The sequence below is a fragment of the Scardinius erythrophthalmus genome (genome assembly GCF_964197995.2).
Source record: "Scardinius erythrophthalmus genome assembly, chromosome: 21".
NCBI classification, from domain to species: domain Eukaryota; kingdom Metazoa; phylum Chordata; class Actinopteri; order Cypriniformes; family Leuciscidae; genus Scardinius; species Scardinius erythrophthalmus.
The window spans coordinates 14986202-15011165 of NC_138241.1; the positions used below are offsets into that span (position 1 = coordinate 14986202).

At 37.8% G+C, this 24964-nt stretch overlaps 1 protein-coding gene across 3 annotated transcripts in view; it reads right to left on the reverse strand.

Annotated features, from left to right (window-relative positions):
• Nucleotides 1-24964, reverse strand: part of adgrb3 (adhesion G protein-coupled receptor B3) — a gene marked incomplete at its 5' end in the record, with an annotated part of 190655 nt that overhangs the window by 20648 nt on the left and 145043 nt on the right. For all 3 annotated transcript variants that reach the window (XM_081351642.1, XM_081351641.1, XM_081351640.1), the window contains 4 exons: nt 1120-1270; nt 20810-20912; nt 21000-21103; nt 23057-23183. In XM_081351642.1, the coding sequence (XP_081207768.1) occupies nt 1120-1270; nt 20810-20912; nt 21000-21103; nt 23057-23183 (485 nt within the window). The remainder of the gene's footprint in view (nt 1-1119; nt 1271-20809; nt 20913-20999; nt 21104-23056; nt 23184-24964) is intronic.

Genomic DNA, 24964 nt, shown 5'->3' on the forward strand with positions numbered 1-24964 from the left:
ACTTGTTGTGAAAAGTGTTGAATATAACATTATATTTAGATCTACTCCTGTCACTCCTGTCGCATGAAAGGTTGCAGTAATGAGGATTTTAGCCGATCACAGACATGTTGAGAGCATGAATGCAGTGATCTCATCATTGCAACTCGATTTCTGCACTCTTACGAATGCTTTCATCATAACTAACAGTTCAAAGATTATGCAAGAGCATAGGCAGTGTCATTGATTATAACGGGAGTTTTGAAGAGAACTCTCGCTTTTTGATTGACAGCCCCAGCAGATTATAAAGGGAGTGTTCTTTGATTGCTTTCTGTATATAACAATTACAATTTAAAAAACGGATTATTTTTAAGCTACTTAGAGAAACAATGTGAAGTTGATCATTTAGTCACTGGCTTGATTTACTGACGCATAAACAGCAATAAATGATTTTGAGACAAATAACGTCTGACTGTACATAATCATATCAGAAATCATCGGTCACAGATTAGGCATTACAATTAACACGGTTACTTACTTACTTACTTACATGTTGTGGCATTACTGTTGGGTCCATATCTTACAGTAAAAGACTGTTTGCAAAGCCTGCGCAGAAATGCGACTGATTTACAAAAAAAAAACCTGAGACATTCACATAGTTGAAAATAACTACTTTCCTAGCATTAGGGTTCTTTGGAAGCTAAAGTTATTTTTAGTCCAGTGACCCTGTAGGCTATCTCTCTTCAGCTCACTAACGTGCCAGTGGACGAGGCCAAAGACGCGATGATGTAGAAGTAGGTGTTGGTTTGATTCTGCAGAGGCGGTCTTTCGTTGCACTATTATGTCATAATGTGACAACCTTCCAAATGAGTCGTTTTCTGAGCTTGGATTCAATAAACTCTGTTTTTGGACTAACAAGTAAGTGTTGAGCTCTGAAACAGGATGTTTTTACAGTACAATGACCTCTTACATGTCAATTTTGAAAATTTTATTCCTCAATTCATGATGCCTTTTTACCCACTCACATTGTCTGTATTTGAGAAGTAAACACCAGCTGCATGATGATGATGGAGCAGTAAAATTGCACATTAGTAAAGAAAGAGGGAGAGATACTGTAAGTGTTATGGAGGTCCAAGCACTCACCCCATCCTAGGCAGAGGAAGCGTTTCCGAATGAGCCTGGTCCGAACTTTCCCTGTCACAGCCATATAAGACTGCCAAGCTTCTGTCAAAACCCAGCAGAAGGACGCCAGGAAAAAGAAGTGCAGAAATGCAGTTGTCATCGTGCATATGCCCTGTCCATTCAACAGAGAGAGAGAAAGAGAGAGAGAGGGGAGGAAGGAATAAAATATTTTGAAACAAGTCATGTCTACATGAAAGTTTTTGGACTGTCAATTGAATATCACACACCCAGACTTTGGGTGGAATTACTAAAATTCCCTTAAAATTAAAATTACAGGAAATGTGAACTCACTGAAAAATAAATAAATAAATAAATAAATAAATGGCTCCCTCAATGCACGTACTCCCTATGATTTTCATGCAAGATGTTGTGAAAAGCCTGTGACTAAAGCCCTATTTGCACGGGATTAGTATTACCTGGTGACCTCTAGTCATTTGTAATAATTGCGGAGGTTGTCTGTGATCTTAAATCGCGTGCGAATCGGCCATGTCTGTAATTTGTAAAGTAAAAATTCCCCTGCAAATGACCTATCACCTACCTACCAAACACAGGTCTTGTAAGAATATTAAACCTGTGCGAATCGGCATCTCAGTGATTTGGCCAGGATTTGGCAGAGTCGTATATCATTTTTTCAGAGTCGCAAATCAAGGTTTTTGTTTCCTGTGCGTTTTCGCAAGTGTTTTCATAGTATTTGGGGTGCTAGGTCATATCGCTATACACCATACTAAACAATTTGCAGAAAGAGAAAGCTGAAAACCATCAGAAGAGCGAAAACAAAAAGAATGATTAGTTGGAGACCATAGATGACATGTATAGCAGCATGTGGTAGGGAACATTAATGATAAGACATTTCCAAGCAAAAGCTTATCCAAAATTCGCAAAATTCGGATATTACATCATATCCGGGAGACAAGTCAGTAAATTCTAGTAAAATCACAGGCTTTGCTTATACCATGCGAATGCGCCACACGGAATTCAAATGTGGTGGGGTAATTTCTAAAACACACAGGTCCACAGATAATACTAATCCCATGAGAATAGGGCTTAAAAAAAGCAACAAACTCAGCTAGATCATAATTTAGGACCTGGCACTTTGATGGTATGTACCGTGTTCACAATGTGCTCTTGTGGATATGGGTTGGATTAAAAAAATTATAATTTCATTTAGAGAAAATAATGGGGTCGTTAAGATATTTTTTTTGTATTATTACAAAAAAAAAAAAAAAAATCAAATCAATTCTAGTCTTTTGAACTTTTTTATTTCCTGCAAAATATTTAGCAGCACAACTGCTTTCAATATGGATAATAATAAATTCTTCTTGAGCATCAAATTGATATGAGAATGATGATGATATGACAGCATATTAGAATGATTTCTGAAGGATCACATGACACTGAAGACTGGAGTAATGATACTGAAAATTCCAGAGGAATTTTCAATTACATTTTAAAATTACATTTTAAAATATAAACTGAAAATGGTTATATTTAATTTGCAATAATATTTCACAATACTACTGTTTTTACTGTAAGAAAAAAAAGAAAAAAAAAGAAAAAGGACAACACACTGCCCCAATGCTCTCAAACCCTATTTTAATTGTGTACAAAAAAAAGTTTCAACCTACCGTCAGTTAATATAAATGAGTCAGTAGAGCAAGTTTAATATAAACTTAAACTGTAATATTGATATCATCCCACGCTTCTGATTCCAAATCTAGAAAATCTCACCGCAATTAAAACATGTGCTCCGGACATTCTCAACACTTTGTCACCAATAGCGAGCAGACAGAGGGTATGAGATACCCTCAGCACCAAAAGCACATCTTTCACACCACATGAGTATCTTTCCTCACTGAATTTGGCAGTCAGTGTGTCTCATGCAAATCTTTTAAGACTGGGATGATCAGCATGTGACAAAAACACCTATTTCCTAAAACCGTGGTTCCCACTACATTTGACCAATGAACTTCCATGACATTTCCATTCGCTCTAAATTGCTTAGAAAAAAGTCTTGGGAATACATCAAGAAAGTGAAATACTTTAGAGCAGTGCTTCTCAACCGGTGGGTCGTGAGTCGCAAGACTGTTTTGAGTGGGTCGTGGAGTGTGCAGTTAAAAAGACAACATGAACAACATATATTGAAAGATGTGCATGAAAGCTGTTGACTCTTCTGTCAGATATAGTTTAAGGAGTGCCTGAGAAAAACACGTTATTCACCTGAAACACCTGATTCAGTATCTGCTGTCAGATGAGATGTTGTCAGGCTATATGTCTGTCATTATTCTAATGTTTTTTTCATAACTTGTTACGAAATAAAAAGTCTCTCACCTCAGAAAAACAAACTTTCTTGTATATCACTTCACTATATATAAAGAGCAGATGAAATTGATGTTCATTCTATTCAGTTTCCATGCATTTCATTAACAGTTCATGTTATAATTGTGTATTTACCATGGTAACTGTAGTTTCCATAACACCAAAATACCAATTTATTTTCAATTTCTTGTTATTTTGTATAGTTTTAAATGACTGTGGCGGCTCATAACAACATACTAACTTTGACTTCTGATTTAATAGCCTTACCTTATACTGATTATTCATCAGTGTTAGTGATATTCTTACAATTTATGTGTATGTTAAGTAAAGTACTTGTGTGTGTGTCAACCGTTTTTGTGAAATAAATTTGCTTGGTTTTTGAAAGCAAATCGACTGATTTGCTGAATAGTTGATATTAATGTTGTAAAATCCCTAAAATCGTATTGGTTGGTAGGAAAGACCATCAAGGATGCTGCTACAGGAACATGTCTTAGGCAAAGCACATTAAGGCTCAATCCCAATTCACCCCTTGCCCCTACCCTTGGCCCTACCCCTCCGTTTTGCGCGTTCCCGTGAAGGAGTAGGGCTGTCTCGATTCTCTTTTGGTTGGAGGGGTAGGGGTAAGGGGAAGGGCCAGATAGCCCTTGAAACGAAGATTTTTCGGGACCACACTTCAAACGAAGGGGTATGAGAAATGTACCTGCATACACCGGCTACAGAGGCAACATGACTGCCAATAATCATTTTCTTTATGTCACATTCAATCTTGTGTTTACGGTCATGTTCTTCAAAGAAACGGTTGCAAAAAAATCGTTAAAGTTCGTTAACAATATGACGCGTGTAAAAAGCAAAAGTTTGAAGCGAAGTGGACGCGCGAATGAGGCGAATTCGCGTCCGCCGCGCTAAACGCCTCATTCGCGCCGCAAGACCTCCAGACGCGCGTAAACGCGTCTTAACATTGAAATCACTCGCGCCAGACGCTCTATTCGCGTTTGGTGTGAATGCAGAGGCGTCGAAGATATCGTCATCTCCGTTGTTTTCTGCAAACTTCAGAAGGAAAATGCAAAAATATAGCTGTCACGCAAGACTACAGCTGACGACGGCCTCTTGGAAGTTTGTGATAAACATTGGCGCATCTCCTGTGACGTAGGCGCTAGCGACGATGTATAATGACATGTAACGGTGTAGTAGTGGTGTCCCATTTCTTAGGGGAATATTTTCACCCCTACACCTTGAAACTCTGTTTCAAGGGGCAAGGGTAAGGGGTAGGCGAAGGGGTATAAAATAGAATTGGGATTGAGCCTAAGGCCAGCCGCCTACAAATGAATCTTGTAGAGGAAGAACCTGGATGCTCATGGCATAGAAGAGAGCTGTGAGCACAGCTGACATGAGCCAGAGACAAGCTGGACGGAACGTAATGAAGACCCGGCTTCAACCTGCTCCCGGTCCACCTGATGTGGCCAAGACGAATGCTGTGAAAATGGATCAACTGGCAGCATGCGATGGGACACCTGATGCTGTTGAGCTCTCTCACACTGCCATAAAACCACTTCTCCTCAGTAAACCAGCTTTCATGATTACATGCACACAACGTCTGGGAGATTTAGCTTGAAGTTCACAGCCAGGGTGCATCTAAGCCAGACGACTTCTGGACCAATGTTCCCTTATGCATACACTGCTCCTTGACATACAGAATTAGAAGGACAAGAAGGTTATATAATTAGTATAATCTCTACTATTAGAATACAACTTTTTGGAACTTTTTGGATCTTTTTATTGATAAACTACATTCTAAAGTTTAAGGTCTTATTTTTTTGTGAATAAATGAATCACTTTTATTGAGCAAAGATGACTTAAATTGATCAAAAGTGACAGTAAATACATTTACAATGTTACTAAAGATGTCTATTTAAAATGAAAATGCTGTTCTTTTGAACTTTATATTCATAAAATAATCCTGAAAAAATGCATCTCAGAATTTAAGCAGCACAACTGTTTTAAACATTGATGATAATAAAAAGAAATGTTTCTTGGGCGGCACATCAGATGATTTCTGAAGATCATGTCACACTGGAGAGTACTCGGCAGTACTCGGGGGTGGGGCTTGTGTGGGGGCGGGGCAAGTCTGTCATGGCGACAATGAAAATATTTTAATTAAAACACCGTGACGAAAATTAATGCTGACAAATAAAAATATGACATGCAAATGTCTATCAAAATATGAAAATATGACTAGAAGAATAACAGATTGCTAGATTATCAATAATGCATGTTTTCGAAAAAGAAACATAGCAACATGAGTTTAAGCTGAAGAGTGAGTGAACACCAGTAAACTGAAGCCCGTTCTATACGACGCATCCTATATGAGATTAATCAGATAATCTAGATACGCAACATAAGCGTAATATTACAAATTGAACTGCCTTGAATTTCAATGTTGTTGTTTTTTAAGTCATGGCTATTACCGTTTTCATGATCGATCACATAGTACAGTGATCATACTATCCTTCCTAATAGTGATATTACAACACATTTTAGGCTTAATATTAAGAAATGAGCATTGTGCAAAAAAAAGCTTAAACAATATTTATATCAGTAAATCTCATGACATCAGTAAATATGTTAATAGATTTGTACTATACTCAGTATGAAATAAATGTATTTTAAATACATTTTGGTTTAGGTTTTTTTCGCTATGTCAAAGCAGAAGTAGGCCTAACCACTAGGCCACAGCTAAAGGACTACATATCTAAGTACTTTTTAGTTAAATTTACACACTTAATGTTACATAAACACTTAGCGTTGCCTCCTCATACTCCACTGCTGGAAGATACTTTAAACTAGAGGTAAATACTTCAACTGGATCTTAACACCACATTTTCAGAGGCATTTCTAGGTGTCAGATGTGTTTCGTTCCATTTTCTGCCTAATGCTAGCTGCTTAGCAAACAAGATGGGAGGTGATGTGGCTGATGGCACATGCGTGTCACCCCAGGACCTCACAACCATATGGGCCAGTGCTAATGACTGATGAAGAAACACTTATGCCACAGAGCATAAATTAACTGCTATAAATACAGTATCGATTGACGCTATTAACAAGAAGCTTGCGTGCCTGTTTAGGCAAATACACATAGCAAAGAACTACAAACAGAAAAGAAATGAAGCATTGTTCCTCAGGTCTCCTATGATAACATCACACGAGGAACAAGGTGTGTTTGATCGCATTTGAGGGCACATGAAAGCCACTAACCTGAGTGGGAATTTGACTTGTGGCTTTAAGTACCAAATGTACTATATCTGTATGCGTGTGGGTTTGCCTGAAGAGCTGGGCAGCAGAGGAAGTGGAGGGGGTGGCACATAGCCTCAGCTGAAATCCTGAGTACACAATGCCCTTTACAAAGGCAAATTGCCGGGAGATATTGAGCCCACTGTGTCTGTATCCATGGCAACAGAGGAAGTTCAAGAGAACAGTAAAGAACAACATAGCTGACGTAAAGGAAGGCGTGTGTGTGTGTGTGTGTGTGTGTGTGTGTGTGTGTGTGTGTGTGTGTGTGTGTGTGTGTGTGTGTGTGTGTGTGTGTGTGTGTGTGTGTGCGTGCGTGCGTGTGTGTGTGTGTGCGCGCGCCTGTGTTTGTGTGTGTATGTCGATGGGCTGATGCTGACCAGTGTGCTCTGCTGGAATCGGTGTACGCGAGCGTGAGGCCAGGGAGGGGTCGAGACATTAACTCTAAGGTTAGAGAGTTCATTTTCATACATGGACGATGACTCTCTGGTGTAATGCTAACTCACTTCAATAAGCTTCCGGACACAGTTTGAGGTTGAAGCAAATATGAAATAAGCCTATTTAATATGCTTCAAATTCAGAGAAATATTAAATCATGGCAAACAACGCCTAATGAGATTCATTTATGTATCCAGTTGGGTTTTCACTTATGAAACTGCATGTTTGAACTCTGGTGCACATGCAATGCCTGTACACTTCAATAAAATGCAATTAACTAATACATTCATGTAATGAATTGAAAGCAATTAAAAAATTAAAAATAGAACATTAATAATCAGATATCCTAAAGCTTTAATTGTGGAATAGCTTGTTTTACATAATGTTTTCTGAGAGTGTTCACTGTTAAAGGGGTGGTTGATTATGATTTCACTTTTCTAACTTTAGTTAGTGTGTAATGTTGCTTTTTGAGCATAAACAACATCTGCACAGTTACAAAGCTCAAAGCTCAAAGCAAAGGGAGATATTTTCTTCTAAAGAAATGGTTTAAGTACTACAACAAATGGCTGGTAGGGACTACACAACATTCCTCCTGGGTTAGTGACATCACTAAGCATCACATTTACACTAAGAGTAAATGTATGATGTTGGGATCTAATCATCTTTTAAAAGATTCCCCTGCTCTGAACTTGTCAGTCGGTGGTTTGATCATTGAACAAGTGGCGGAGGCCAAATTGCTCGGCGTGATTGTGGACAGCAGGTTGACCTAGAATGCTCAGATAAAATTAATATTGAATAAAATGGGCAGGAGTATGGCTGCAGTTCGCCATTGCAGAAGGTGCATACCGATTAGTATACGGAAAACTTTGGTGGAATCAATGGTTTTGTGTCATCTGGACTATTGTTCCATCATTTGGGCTTCGACTACAGAGAATAATTTAAATAGACTACAGATTGCACAAAATAAAGCATCTCGGCTTGTTCTAAACTGTTCTTTTAGAACAAGTATCAGGGATATGCACAATCAGTTAGCATGGCTTCATGTAAGAAGCAGAATTAATTATTCTCTTATTAAATTCTTAAAAAATATAATTATTACAAAAGTACCTGAAATTATTTATAAAAGATTGACCTTCTTCAGTGACGTTCATACTTATTCCACTCGCCAATCAAGTGAAGGGCGTTTCTTGTTACCTGCCTGTCGAACAAATCAACTTCAAAGAACATCGTGTTATAGAGCAATGGTGGCATGGAACTCGCTCCCGTTGTTTTTGGTCTCAGAGACTCACAATGTTAGTTTTTCCAAAAGATTGAGACTGTATTTATTTACTTTGGAGTAACTGTAATTATGTAATTAATAATGACTGTATAATGAGCTATGGCAATTGAAATGTGATTTTTATATTTTATATTATACCCAGAGAGTGGTAATATTTTGTACATAGAAGAGCTTATATTGTTATATTGTTATGTTATGTTTAGTGTTTATGTGTTGTGCTGTGTGTGTGTGTCTGTGTGTGTGTGTGTGCGTGTGTGTGTGTGAGTTAGACGACTTAGATGATGTTGTGTGCACTTCTGTATTTTGTCTTCATTGTTGTACAGCTTTGATGTTAATATTTTGGTAAAAATTGTTAACACCTCAGGAAGAATAGCTGCTGCTTAATGGAGTAGCTAATGGGGATCTAAATAATAAACAATAAGCCAAGAATTTACATAAACCCCACCACCGGGAACGTGATTTATGCTAATCAATAACCAGAAGATAACTACACATAAGCTACATAAATTCATCAACATGTAGACACCATTTCTGAATGGTTAGTCACTTCTTCTTGAGTCTCTCCATCTGTCTCCGGTTTGAACATAAGAGGCTAAAAGTTTTTGAAATTTTCAGTGCATGTCTGTGTGAGGTAATCGAAACTGCTAAGGACACAAGCTGTTGAAGCTCCGCCCTCTGTGCCGGGAGCAGCAGCTCATTTGCATTTAAAGGGACAGACACAAAAACGGTGCGTTTTTGCTCACCCTAAAAAAGTAAAAAATTTAACATGCTATATAAAAATATCTGTGGGGTATTTTGAGCTAAAACTTCACATACACACTCTGGGGACATCAAAGACTTATTTTACATCTTGTGAAAAGGGCATTGTACCACCCCTTTAAAGTTCACAAATAAGAGTTTTAATCAAAATAAAAAATAATCATGTTGGAATATATGAAGACTTCAGTCCGTCTGACATTTTTTCTTTTAAATGAGGATTTTTTTAATCAGGCTACTATGTTTAGGTTGAGTAATTTCACTTTAATAGTAATGAAAAGGTTATTAGTCAGTTATTGAAATGCCTTATTTTCAAAAACGTCACTCAAGTCAATTCATTGGTATTTACCAAGTTTAATTGTCTTTTTCTGCAAAACAAGTCCATGTGTACTTTTTTTTTTTGCAAAACGTCTTGTCATGGATGGAATAGAGCTGTTCTTTAACGTAAGTTATGTTAGTTCTGTCAGTTTCAACACGAAACACTTGTGTTTACATGCTACCCGCGAAATGCTGTCATTGCCACTGTAACGATTTTCTTTAGCCTTAGAACAGGCAGAATTATGAGGTTGATGACGTTTTCTTTTGCCATTAACTGAAACTACCACAGGTTCATCCATTTCATCTTACTTCTCTGTCTTGTTTAGTTAAACATCTCTTTAAAACATGATACAAACTTGCAGCTCGACAATTAAAATACTTTAATTGCTTTTGCATCGGAAGTCTTCACACACACACACACACACACACACACACACACACACACACACACACACATATATATATATATATATATATATTAGATTAGATCATATTAAATGTATTGTCATTCTGCAGAGTACAAGTACAGAGCCAATGAAATGCAACAGTTCTCTATTATAATTTACAATATGCGTTTTTATCAAAATAAAATCAAATAAAAACTCCATGTTGTTGAAAACCTTAATTGTCAGTGTGAAATTCAGTAGTTCTCTGTTATAGTTCCATGCATTTTAATCAAAATAAAATAAAATAATGAAAACTTGAGATGCACTGCGAATCATCTTTAAGGCAAATCGTGACTCCCTGAATCAAAATCGAATATTGAGGTGCCAAAATATTCCTGCACCTAATATTTTTCCCCCATCGTTCTCTGTATGCATTTGTCATATTGTACTTTACCAAGGGTGACTTTAAACAGAACTAGGGCTGCACGTTTTCAAGTTTTTCATTAACCGTTAACCGAGGCCCTTAGCGGTTAATACTCGGTTAACCATAGTGTGCGTGCCGCAACCCCGAGATAGGCGTAATTTGCGGGTGGGACATGTCCCCACCACTATTTTCTAAGGTCGATATTGTCCCCACCACTTTTGAAACATCTCGCGGCACGAATACCAATACAAATAAACAAAACGTCTCCAGTTAACTAGCAGAGCATTCATTTCGTTTTTTTTTTTTTGTTGTTGTTGTTTTTGGCGATCTAGCGCTAAAATGTTTTGTTTTTTAAATCAAGTGATCAAAGTGCTCGTTGCTGCTGCGATCGAGAAGGGTCTTGTAACGTGCTGAGATATTATTAATTCGTGGCCATGAAACAATTCACCTGAATATTCACCAATTCACGAAAAAAAAAAAAAGGAATAAAAAGCTGTAGGCTACGAGAATAGTCGGCCTTCACTGAAGAGCTATCTTCACAGGTAAGAAAAACAGTTTAATAATTATTATTAATTCGTGGCCACGAAATAATTCACCTGAATATTCACCAATTCACAAAAAATAGGTCTTTAGCATTCACTAATTAATAGTAGGCTATCAAACTGTTTTTGGCCACGTTCGTTAAATGAAAATGAGGGAGGGAATTAGTTAAAGGTGTCCACGATTTATTAAAACGAGGGAACAAATAAGTCGTCGTAACAACTAATTATTTAGATCAGTGGACAGGGCGCATAAGAACAAACAGTGAGAGAGCCCCGGCCGCGCGCGCGCGCGCGCACTCTCACCGCCTTTAAACAACACGAGCTCTGTATTGCTCTCTCTCCCTCGCGCATATCAACACAATAGTAAAAGGTCGGAAGACCGATTGTGTTTTATAGATTAGTAGTTTGCTCATATAAAGTGTTTGATTAGCAAGTACATGTTTAGGAAATGCATAATACAAATTGTATGGGTTAATGTAACGGTAAACGGACTGATTAACGGTAACGGACGGATTATTGTGCTGCGATCAGTGGCGCGGATACTATGTTTGTTTCTGGCTCGCGCACAGCCTTCACTCTCGGACGCACGCTTTCTTTGCCCGCTTCATATTAGAAAACTGGTCTCTGGTGGTGCAAAAATATATTACAACTAAATTCAGTGCACGCCATTGACGCCACTTAACCGAGCAAAATGTTTCACTCGGTTACGCAATTTTTAACGGTTAATCGGTTAACCATGGACACCCCTAAACAGAACTGCTCTCTTGGTTTTTACGTCATTCTATCACAGCACTCACATGTCGCGCAGGGACCGAGCTGTCAGAAGATAACTATAGAATACTGTCTTCATTACAAAGCTCAACTAAAAGGCTGGGGGAAAATAATACCACCCCAGATAACATCTACAGATGCCAATGTCACAAGTTTGCCAGTGCAGTAGGTCAGTTAGCCCATTAAGCTGTCATTAACTATTTATCATTCAGCTGTTCAAACATGAAAAAGACTGACTCATTTTATCCCAAGGCAAAGTTATAGATAAAACAAATTAGAGCATGTTTTTATTGAAAGCTATCTCGACAGATCATCAGAGTGGCTGATGTGTCAGAAGGATTCAAATCTTTGACTCTAAGCTAAATAATTTGATCTGTGAGTCATCCGTCACGGTTTCTTATCAACAGAGAATCCTTTCATTTCAGATGATTCTTCGAGGGAGCTTCAATATTCTCTTTGAAGAGGCGATTAAATGATGCCATGAATAATAATAAAAAAATGATGTAGCATAATCAAAGTCATTTAAAAGTAAATACGTGATGGGAATATGAGGTCACTGCATTGTCCTCTGCCAGTGAGACTCTACCAAGTGGAATAAACTTCTGATAATTGGAGGGAGCGACTTAAAATAATGAAACATTTACGTAATTACCAAAGCCATTAATTCAGTACTGACTTTCAATTTTGTAACTGAGAAAAACTATAAGAAATTAAGACTTTTTTTCAGGACATCATAAATGGGATATTTTGCTCAATCAGCCATTTTTTTTCTCCATTAAACCTCACTTAATTTATTATTTTATCTCTGTTTTTCTAATAACCATCTCAATGAAGCCTGCTTAACTCCGGTAAAAAAAAAAAAACACTATAAATATTTACTCCTAGAGGAGAATTTAACAGAATTATTGTACAGCTCTTTGGCAGTGACCAGGTGACAAGGACAAAAAAATTAATAAATAAAAGTATTCAATTTAAAAAGTATTCAATACTCCCTCTATTCCATTCATTATATTCTGAAGCTTATATGGCAGCTTTCTGTGAAGAGCAGCTCTAATCTAAGCCAGAGCTGTAGTAGTAGTTTGTAATAGTGCAATGCTCTCACAGATCAGCACAATGTAAAGGAAGTGTTGATATTGTAAGCCGTGGTTAAGAGTCAAACTGACATGATGCTGATATCCAGGCCAATTAAGCCAGACTCATTATGCAACAGAAAAGAAAATGGTCCTACTCCTCCAGTCTGGATATTTCAGGGATCCTGCCATCATCACACCCTTGAGCTGTAGCACAATATCTCAGTTTAACAACTATTTATTCACACTCTGTCAAGATTATTGTACGAAATGCTTTTCTCCTCACCAATTAATGTAACATACTACCCACATCTACCCTGATACAAACAGCACTCTTCAGCTGTTTGAGCAGGATTGTTTCTGTTTTGACATAAATGTCTTTCCTACATTAATATTTATGACAAATGCTGCTGCTACACCAAGATATGAAAATGTTGCTTTCTATTATTCAACAGGTAAGGTAAAATAAAAGCAGACGCTACACTAGTAGCATCTAAACAATTCATAAAGTATGGCTGCAATGATCTCTGCTTAATAGGAGCATATCTAGTAGTATATTTACCACAAATAAGACAGCATTTTCTTCTATAGTTTCCTTCACTGCTGCCTGGACTGACTATTACTAGTGTCCCCGCTTACAAAATGAAAATTCCACAGGAAAAGTAAATTTTAATGTTTTTCATCATGTTCAAACGTTATTCACATCGGTTCTTTCCAATCAAAATCCACAATGTTTGCGTTTGGAAAGGTGCCGTGGGCTATCCTCACATCTTAGTACTTGAGAAGATAAACAAGTCAGCAACTGATCAAAAAGAAGTTGCACATAAATACAGACTAAATTACACACTAAATTATAGACTCGTCTTGAAGGTGAAGATTAGAATTATTTACCTCTGTAAACATGAGGTTTTTGAGGTCTGGTGAAAAACGATACTGAGAAATGTTCAGGAGAGCTGACCATCACTCCTTAAGAGAGCAGCTACAACATGATGCTTTTTCCTATCATTTAAAATCAATATGAAACAAAAAAGAACCATTTTTACTTTGTAATGCACATTTCGGGTCTTATGGCGCATGGTGCATCAGTGCACAATATTCAAAAATGTCTTTGCAATCTTCTATTAAACTATAAAATAAGCTCTGTCTTAGCAACAAGTTTCTTTTTTGGCTGATCACAAAAGGATTGTCCATTATACAGATCAGACTTTTAAATTCAAATTTAATTCCTGGATTTGAAATGAGGTAGCAGAATAGCATCTCTAATTTGAATGTTAGGAAGTAGAACTAAAATTAATTGAAATTTTAAGAAATTGTCTCGTTTAACTAGAAAATAAAGTTTGTCAAGACTGTCATGTTGGCCTTTTAAAAAGTTTAAAAAAGGTTTTAAGGTTGTATATGCTTTATGTACTTTGAATACTGATATAAACAGCAGTTGTTAGAACGACAGATAAAACGATAGAACAATAGAACGATAGATAGATCGTTTTTTGTTTTTTTTTTAAGTTAGACCAACTTATACTTTAAATTGAAAGTAAAAGTTCAGGGCCTCAAAGTGAATAAAGTCTGGTTCATATAAATCTGCCATTTCATTTGCTCTGACAGCTAGTACATACTGGCACTCTGATCCTTCACAACGAGCCACAGGATTAAATGGCACCTTTTCTTGCAGCGAGAGATAAGAGGAAGTCTCTAAACACCATTTAATAATCCTACAGCCCCATAAGACACCTTAGGTGCTTCTAATGGAATAAGAACAGACTTTGTGTCTGTTCGGCTTACTCTTTATAAGAACTACAGCACTGAACTTACGTCTTTACCTCTTAAAGAGTTAGTTCACCCAAAAATGAAATTTATGTCATTAATTACTCACCCTCATGTCGTTCCAAACCCGTAAGCCCTTCGTTCATCTTCAGAACACAAATGAAGATCACAAATGAAGATCTGTTCTGTGCTGTATTCTTATAAAGAATAAGTATCCGCTTATTCCATTAGCAGCACCTAAGGTCCGAATCCACTTTTGCTAGTTTACCGACAGGACAAATAGTCTGTGTGCCCGGCGCACGGTCTAAAAGGGTTGTCCCTATTCTCTTAATGAGTAATGGGTGTGTTTTGGGTGTAACGTGGAATAAACCAATCAGATTCTCATCTCCCATTCCCTTTAAAAGCCAGTTGCGCTCGCGCCATGGCGGATTCGAGATTAACATGGTGGAATTTGCAAGCAGAAAAACTGAGCGCTTCTCCAGAGAGGAAACAGATCTACGGGACAAAGTGTGCGCGCGTTGTGGACCCGCCTATAGGCGCATATTACAAACACGCTCTTTAAATAAAAAATAAATAAATATTGCAGTCTATTTCAGTTGCCTCAAAATAGCAACTGCGCCTGAACACACCTCGTTTTCAGACCAGCACGCCGATGGGCGCAAATGCATTTGCTATTTAAACAACGTGGCGCAGGATGTGAAAATGATAACTGCGTCGGGCTGAAACTAGCAAAAAACACTTGCTGCATTGCGCCGGGTGTATGATAGGGCCGTATAACAACACACACTAGAAGAATACACAGTCATTTCTCATAGGTCTCATAAAGGGTCTACTGCACACACACAAACAAACAAAAACATTGACAAAAGGTCTATATTTGTGCCACATTTCAACTGACAAATCTCCTTTACTGAGAGAAGGTTTGTAATGAACAACTAAGGTTCCTATTATTTGCCATTTGTTGCATGTCCTCAGTTGCATGTTTTATTCATTAACCAATATAACCAAGTAAGAGGCATGTCTGTGCACCGCTACTTTCAAAGCTGACATTAAGTCAAATCTTATGAAGGCTCCAGACAACAGAAAAAAGAAAAGCACATTTTAAATAACTCACAGGGGGCTAAACCGTTGTCAGCAGCCTTAATCATTTCGTGGGAGGGTAGTTGAACCGCTTTACATCTTTGATGCAATAAGGACGTCAACCCTTTGTTCCACACAAAAAAAAAAATGAATCATTCTATAATACAGCTTTTGCTTATAATAATAGTTGTTGATGGGTCAACATTTTTTCATTTCCCATTCATTGCCAGCAACCATATCGCCCTGTTGCCCAAGACTGGTTGCCCACTGAAGCTAAGCAGGGCTGAGCCTGGTCAGTACCTGGATGGGAGACCTCCTGGGAAAACTAGCTGCTAATAGAGGTGTTATTGAGGTCAGCAGGGGGTGCTGCTCACCCTGTGGTCTGTGTGGGTCCTAACGCCCCAGTATAGTGATGGGGACACTATACTGTCAAAAAGCACCGTCCTTCAGATGAGACATTAAACTGGGGTCCAAAATGTGGTCATTCAAATTTTTCGATGTCTTTTGAAAAAAAAAGAGTAGTGGTGTATACTGGCCAAATTTGCCAAGTGGCCTCTGTCCATCATCACGGCCTCCTAATCATCTCCATATATACTCACTGGCTCTATCACTCTGTCTCCTCTCCACCAGTAAACTGGTGTGTGGTGGGCGTTCTAGCGCACTATGGCTGCCGTCGCATCATCCAGGTGGATGCAGCACATTGGTGGTGTTTTAAGGAGACCATATGTAAAGCACTTTGAGTACCCAGAAAAGCGCTATATAAATGTAAACAAATAATTCTAAACAGAAAAGCAGATTTGCATTCATTTGGGGAAAATGTTGAATCCTCCCTCATGCTAAATGTAAAATGACGTGGTGTGGAATTAAAAAGGAAGATGGCAGTGTTTATGATCAGCACTGACAAGGCCTTCAGATCAGCTCAACGTTCAGAGAAAGCCGCAGGCTGAGTGCTCTCTCTCGCATGGCCATCACGTCATATGTGTGACCTTCATCTGGAAGCACAAACCTGCACCCTCTGAGACACGTATCCATCGTCTTCGCCAGTGTGATGAAGCAGGAATTACACTAAATTGCTACTTGAGAGCATGGCAAATGGCTGCAAAAAGAACTGGCAAGACAGTGATACACTAGAGAATGGCATTTTATTGTCATGGTAACACAGATGCACTGACCATTTAAAATGCTGTACTGATGCCTTAGAAGCGGACCGAGCAGAGGTCCAGATGTAATTATGGTCCATTAATGGAGGACCTGCTGCACTGCTGTCATTAAGATTACACTGAGCGTTCTTAGAATAACGACATCAATAACGATAAATCATACCTCAACAAACTAAAGCAGATGCATGTCTAATTTTTATCTTATTTTTTTATAAATGGCATGTTTAATGGCAAATATCCCATGAAGGCACCAAAGCTCTGTTCCAAAACCTTAAGGCATTATAGGCATGCTCCCAAACACAAAAAGCTGTTACAAAACGTAGGCAGCAAAACTATTCTGCCTTCAAAGAGATCTCGTTTTGGCTACATTTTAAAGGCAGTATCACATGTAGTGTTTACGAAAAAGGAACTAACAGAATAAACTGCGATAAGCTTGTGAAATTATTCATCCAAGATGGTGGATGGATGGAGAGGAAACTGAGAAGTTTCACAGTGATACAAAATGTCATACATTGACTACGTTTACATGCACCCTCATAATGGGATTATAATGGGATTTTGGCAATATTGCGTTAAAACCTCATGTAAACACAATACTTAGATCAAACGAATGCGATTAAGCTCAATCGTAGTAACCACAATCACATAAAACTATATGGTCTACGCTGCTTTAAACAGGCATGTAAACACCGTAATCGCAGTACAGCTCTGACCAAAGTGCACATGTGCTCGGACGTACATGGGTGACTTGTTTTTACAGACTGAACTTCATGAGTGACATTATTCTGAAGTTTTCCCTCAACTCTGTAACACTAAACTCGCTGCGCAGTCTCTGCTCCTTATCTTCATTCAGAAACGCTGTGAAAAACGTGACGTAGGCATCCCACTTACAGCGGCATTGCTATGTTTTTCGAATAATATTCAAAATGTCCATTGAAATGTGTTAACACACCTACTGTATGATAGTTCATTATGTGTGCTTTGCATTGGGATATGTGAAGAATGGCATTAAAATGAACACATTTCTTAATGAATAATCAGAATAATTCAAATTGCATGTAAACAGGCGTGAAGAGTTTTGCTTGTGTCACGTAAACATCCTTACTCTGATTATTGTACAAAAAAACAACAACTCATTATTGGTGCACACGTAAACATAGTCATTGTGAATGTTATTCTGTGCAAAGAAAAAACATTCAATAATTAATTACTGAATATTTAATCTTTGCACAGTTTTACATTCGTAAAAGTGCCATAAAATGAAACTTGGTTTTCATTGTTTCAAAAATGATTTTAGAATCATTGAGTCTCTAAAATATTAAAAATGGAGAGAATACATTCCTGCAGTGTTCCTTAAAAATACATATATTTATTTAAACACAGATGTTCTGTCTTGCAAACAATCTATACCTGAAGAAGTATTGCTGTTTAAATAAATGTGAATATTTTGGAAACTATGACGTGTATGGGACTGTTTTCTGTACAGATGTCGGTGTCCTAAGCACGTGCCTGATTTGGATTTATTTAGTCTATTTAAAAATATTTTTTTAAGTTTTCTTTTTTGGTTTAAATAGTAATGCTTAATTTTGAACGTGTCCCTCTGAATTAATTAATAACTTTTTTTATTTTATCTTATTAAATAATTAGAATAATTTCAAGCAGAATTACTATAAAAAAAAAACATGTTTAATAGAACAAATAAAGCCAGCTTAATTAAAGTCTTTCTGTTTGTCCTAAAGGAACGCTTTTATAACCCATACGTCCTCAAGGTGCATTCAGAAGAATGCCAGTCAAGCATCTCACCAGGTGATGCAGCAGAGCTACAGTCAACGGCTTCTTTTGATCAGTTTAATGTAACAGGAAATTCATTTGTTTTAACCTTGGGAATTGACTTCCTTCCATCCCAGAACGCTCGTTAAAATTAGAATTGGAAAAAGCTCATGCCTTGTGCTGCCCTGAAACTGCGCTGAAATGTCTGACTGTGTGACTGAGTAATGTGTTATTCCCGCAGCAGCGTTGACTCACTCAGAAGCCCTATCTGTGTGGGCAGCGTAGGAATAACGTTCCACTCTGTGTAAACCCTCCTCTGATGATAACCAAAAACCACCAGCTGTGCTAGTCCTGACAAGCTTGTAAGCAGTGAGAAATCAACCTCTTTTATCTTGTTTACTCAAACGAGGGTAAATGAGCGTCATTTGTAAGCGTGAGAGTGAATAATTAATCTTTGTTCTTCCAAAGTTCTGCAATTTCCCATATCCAATCATCCCTGATGTTGAATTTGAAATGGTGAATGTGAGAAAATTTGACTCTAGGATCTACTGATCAGGATCTGCATCTTATAATTACATCTTGAATGACTTATATACACCATCTCCACACAATGAGCTGGAAAAAAGAAATCATTTTGAGTGTTGCCATCTAGCTGGGAGCCTATTTAGTCCTATTTACAATGAATTGCAGACATGTAAAGAGCATTAACATGCTTTCACCCTACCTGGATCCTGAAATTTAGACGTTCCATTCACAACCATTCGCAACAAATGTTCAGATTCACGTGGGCTCTGGATATTGCAGAGAGACGGTTATATAACTGAACCATTTGGACTGTGAACACTAAGGGACTTTTGCTTCAAGTTTACTGTGATGCATATCTACTAATCATCATCACAAACAGGATGAACTTTGGTTAACTTTAGTTTAAGTTTTGCAAATAATAAACTTTAGTTTAAGTCTTGCAAATAACTGAATATTTTTGTTACTCGTATCAGTGATCCCCGCTTCCTTAACTGAACACCACCAAAAAAAACTTCACTCAACTAAAAAAAACTGATGATGAAAGACCGTTTAGTCTTTAGGGAAGCCGATCACTTGGAAAGAGGTTAGGATAGTTTAGATTTTGACGTCAAAACTCACTCATCTCAGCGAGAACAATGAAACCGCAGCATGTAACAAAGTCAATAATTCAAAAAATAAAAGTTTTGTGTCTCGTTTGTGGAATTACAAACTCAAGAGCAAAAAAGTTCACAGTCACATGTCTATTCTATTTGTGGTTTACATGGACACAATCTTTCTGGTCTCGTACCTGCGTCCGTCCATTTTGCATTTGCGTTGTATAATTCAGACTGCAGCCAGCTGGATTCTGGCTAATGTATTTATTTCTCCTTGGCATTGGACACAGAGCGAAGTACTCACTTGCTAAAAATAACTGCCATGGCTTGCTGAGTACTAATTTAAGACTCAAATATAATCTAGTATACTGATAAACAATGGTGAAAAGAAGCTCATGCTTTTCTGAATGTGCAGAGGAAACCATTTAAATGGTTTAGGCTAATGTCTTCAAATCAGCAATAAAGAAATAAAATCCAACATCAGTGGTATCATAACTTGGGCTTCAAATACTGCTAAATACATGCCTTTAAAAAAAAGCACCTGGCTCTTTTGGGTTCAGTTTAAATTAACCAATAACAAAGAGTGATTCATTTACCAGACATTTGCTAAATGAACCTAAACTGAAAATATATGTACTGTACATAAATTGCTTACCACAAGAAAATAATGCAATTTGTTTATACAAACACAACAGCATATAACAGAATATGCAGCTCACTACACAAAAACTCGAACATCTGGATAGGTAGGTAGGTCACTTCAGAAAAAATTAGGCCAGCCAGCTTGAATTTAAGTGAGTCACAATGCCTCAAAATAGAGGAATTAAAACAATCTGGCGGGGTGGTATGATATACAAACAGCAGACAGAAAGTTCTTCACCAGTATTAAGTAAAAGCAATGTTTCGTTTACATTATAAACCCGTAAATGTCTAGATCGACATAATATTAGTGCAGAGAAGCTGTCTGGCATGCAAGACAAGCCTACAAAATCAGCCCACACGCAAGCCGAGAAATAAACATGAGAATCCAGAGTGGACATTTTGTTCAAGTACAAATCGACGCTCAAATTCTCAGTAAATGCTTGGTGGCCTTCATCACAATTTCAATCTAATCTTGCAATATCGGAGTAAAATACATTAGAGATATTTTAAAAGTGGATAAAATTGAAATATTTACCGCATTGTGTGTCTGCGTCTGTCCAACTAGTATCAGGATGTTGGAGCAGATGATTGAAAGGCAGAAATTGATCAGAATGATTGATCTCTCTGACCTGATGTACCTGAAAAGAAATGGTATATCAAAGTTGCATTCCCCCAAAAGTGCAATGGCATTATTTGTAATATCCCTTGTACATCAATGCACTTACCTCCATAGAATACCATATACCACGGCCAGTGTGATCAAGGCCAGACAGGACAGACCACAGCCCACTATTAGTGTCACAGATGGAACCCCTGAGTACTCCATAGCCTGTGAATGGCACACAAGAGCTTCAGTGAATGATTTTCAAACCCATGTACCACTAATAAAAGCCCATTTCAGTGCCTTGTAATAAAGCACATTACAGCGCACTAGCTTGTTGCAGCACAGCCATTTATACTGCACAAATTCAGAGGATTAAAGCACAAGCTTTTTTGGTCTCTAATTCATTTGTCCCCATTCAATCTCCCCTTCACATAAATAAAAGGTGTTTTGCCCCCATACAAATGAATATTGCTCATTATCAACAGGTGGTTGCTTAATGTCACAAGCCATAATTAACTAAAATACATAACAATCTCTTTTAAGCCAAACCAGTCCACTCTGAGGTCATTTGGTAGGTATTTCCAGTAATGCAAGTGCAACTCCTTGAATCGGAAAACCTCCAAAATGGAATGTCAGGGTTACATTCAAATAACATGTAATCACATTAGAACTATGACACATTAAAATATCAAGTTAAGTCACTTTTATTTATATACAGCTTTACAGAGATAACAGGAAAATAAAGCAACAAAGTTTGTGCGAACAAAAAAAAATATGACAACAATGGTCCCATAAATTAATAAATTATTTAGTTCAAATCATGGAAAATAGTGGTATTTTTAATGGCATTTACAAACATAAAAAATGCTTCAACGAAAAGGGTGATTGGGTTTTTTAAAAGTAGGATAGGGGCCTTTCATTTGTCTATCAAAAAGGGACTTTTGCCGACATATTGATTTGTTACAATTTCTCCTATATATTTGAATGCGACTGGACTGTCTCGGCCCCTATGATGTCTCTCATTTTGGTGTTTAAATGATGTTTGAACCTGCATCACTAGATGTTGACCATCATTTTGAGCACAGTTTAGAATCTCAGAACATATTGTGTGTACATATATTGCGTCCACATACATATATAGGCCTATATATGACTACCCATCATCTTAAATAGTTGCTTGTATTAGGTTCACAGGCCTTAACTAAGCCCTGGCAGTGCATATCCCAGCTAGTCCCTTTATTTATGTCTTTTCCCCCAGAATTCCATCTGGCAACCCCCTCAATCCAGCTCCCAGGAGTCACAAGTCATTGTGACATATCAGCCGTGCATTGCAATGATAGGAGTTATCAAACTTTGCCCCTGCTGAATCACGGAGACGCAGACAACACCATCATTTTCACACGGGAGCCATTTATTCACTGACTGGTCACATGGGCAGAGAAAAAAATGGCTGCCTCTTACTCTGTAGAATAAAACAGCCATGTTCGGCTGAATCTACTAGTAAAGAGACCACAGCTGATGGCATTGCATCTCAAATGTGAAGCTTATCCAAATGCTATGAGCAATACACAGCAAAGGTAAAAGGTAGATTAATATTATATGGTTACATTAATCTACGTCAATGAGACGGGAACTTTAATAAGAGGATGAAGCCATTATTGCATAATAAGAAAGCCATAATTTATTTGCACAATCCAGGAATATCTGCATAATATCTCAACGCTAAGAATTATTTTATTCATATAAATATCTTATTTAATCTCACTGATAAAGAGGCTACTGCAGATGCCATCTCAAACATGAACACATCCAAATGCTTTGAGCAATATTTAGGAAAGGCAAAATGGAGATTATGATAGTCATGATAGTTTTTTACCCTTAGTTTTCATCAATATTTGAAGGGGGAAGCTTAAATAAACGGTGAAACAATAATTAAAATATTAACGATATACTGTCCATATAATAATTTAATACTTTAATAGCAATTAATCACATAAGAATCTGAGCTCTCTCTCTCACACACATAGGCTGCACAAGCTTTGCACAGGTAGATTTCTATCTTAATCAAATATGACATAATTGAAGTCAGTTATTAAATATCACTTTGAAAACCACACACGCACTTTAATCAATACAGCATCTCGTGTGATCCCCGTAGAAGTCAATTCCAATACTTACTATTTCTCTGGGTTGTTGAGCCAAAATGGCGAAGGTAGATACCCGATCACATAAGCATTTGGTGTGGGATGCATCGGTGAGCACAGTTCTGCATCCTTTAGAGCTCCAGCTGCCCCAAGAATCGTTCCTACACAACACACAGAAGATTAAATAGCTTTAACAAGCTTTTTTCCCCCTCTGTGAATCCGTCGCTCGGAATTCTCAACAGTGCTCTCTCATCTCACCCACTTCACTCTTACTTAAGCGACAGAAAGTAAACGCAATTTTAGTGCAGATCGTATTGAGTGCGACTGAAGCGCTGGCTGAAGGCTCTTTCTGTGGCGCTGAACGACTCGCTGCTCACAGATACACTCACACCACACAGAGCAAAATAAACCCGAACCTGTGGTTCCCTTTGACGCTGGTCCTAACGTTCTGCTTCAGCTTTCTCTTATCTCTCTCTATCGGTGTGTATTTCCACTCGTTTTATTAATTAGCGCCTTTTGGACGCTTTCCTGAGGGAAAAAAAAACAGCCTAGAAACGGCGGTCGGCATCAGATTGATACTCTCTTGCCTCCTGCCTCGCGCTACAGCGGAGGGGGGAGATGCCTCCGAAATAGTCCCCTTTTCTTGTTCGTTCATCCTGGTTTCGGCATTTATCCGTAAATATCTTTAGTTCATCCAATTTTATAGCTTTTGTTTTCGCAATATTCTTTCTCCGAGACGTAAACGTCAGGGAAAAAACGAGCGGAACCGTTAACCACCCCGTGAAAACTGACTGGATGGTAGCAGCCAATTTCTCCTTCTCTGGCTAGCAAAATGATAGAATAAACATCTCACCTATGTATTAATGCTTACACATCTCGGTTGATATTGCTGTGGTTACATCTAAAGATCGTATGCTGATATATCACAACTTAGCATGATAATAAATCATTTAAAAGGGGGAAATAAGCTGGTAAACATCATTCGGGTATGTATTTACTTAACTGATCAATGTTTGATTACATTGTGTCAAATATTCATATCTGAACTTCTGATATAACAAAAACTAGTCTATACTACGATTAACCAGTTGATACTGTAAAAGTGCAATATAAAAGCAACACTGAATTATAGTGCCTCCAAACGATGCATAACAAATACAGCCTTTTTCCGGAGGCTGTATAACATGACACCTTTAGTAACTCTTCCCTGAGGAAGACTATGGAGGATTTTGTCACATCTCCATAATTAAACCGCAGCAATTGCTCTCTTTTCAAGGTTTAATTAAGCTTTAAAACTCACCCTTTTTCATATGCATGGATAGCATGCATAATAACTTTCATTAAAAGTGAGTAAAGGGCATTATATGATAGCATATCTGTAGTTCATACATATTCATATATGAAAATGTATGATTCGTTTAAAAATTTCATGACATTTCTAAGAACCTGAAATGTACATTAGCTAATGATCCATGATTCATGCATACCGAATGACCCTCAGTTTTGAATCATATTTAGCTGTGTACAACATAAATCAGGCTGGATTGATTCGCTCATGGAAGACGAAGTGTGGCCCTGTCCTGTCTAACCGCATCGACAGCAAACCAATAGCCACTGACTCCAGGCATTTATCAGGACATTGTGGAATGGATTACTGTGGGTTGCCATGTCAGCACACCTATATGATTTGATCCACTCAATATGTGGTCAATTCATCCAATCATTGACTATATGACATTATAGAAGCAACATTACGTTATCATCATTGGAATTGGAAGTTGAATATATTTTCTACCAGAGAGAAGCCAATTTATTTTCCGTTTAGTTGCATCTGTTCTCTAGTTACTCACTTGGCTCTTCCGGTCTGGGTGGAATTTGAAAGACACACAGTCTGTGGAGGAGTCTGTGGGTGTATGAATTACGCTAGGCTCAAGATAGACTC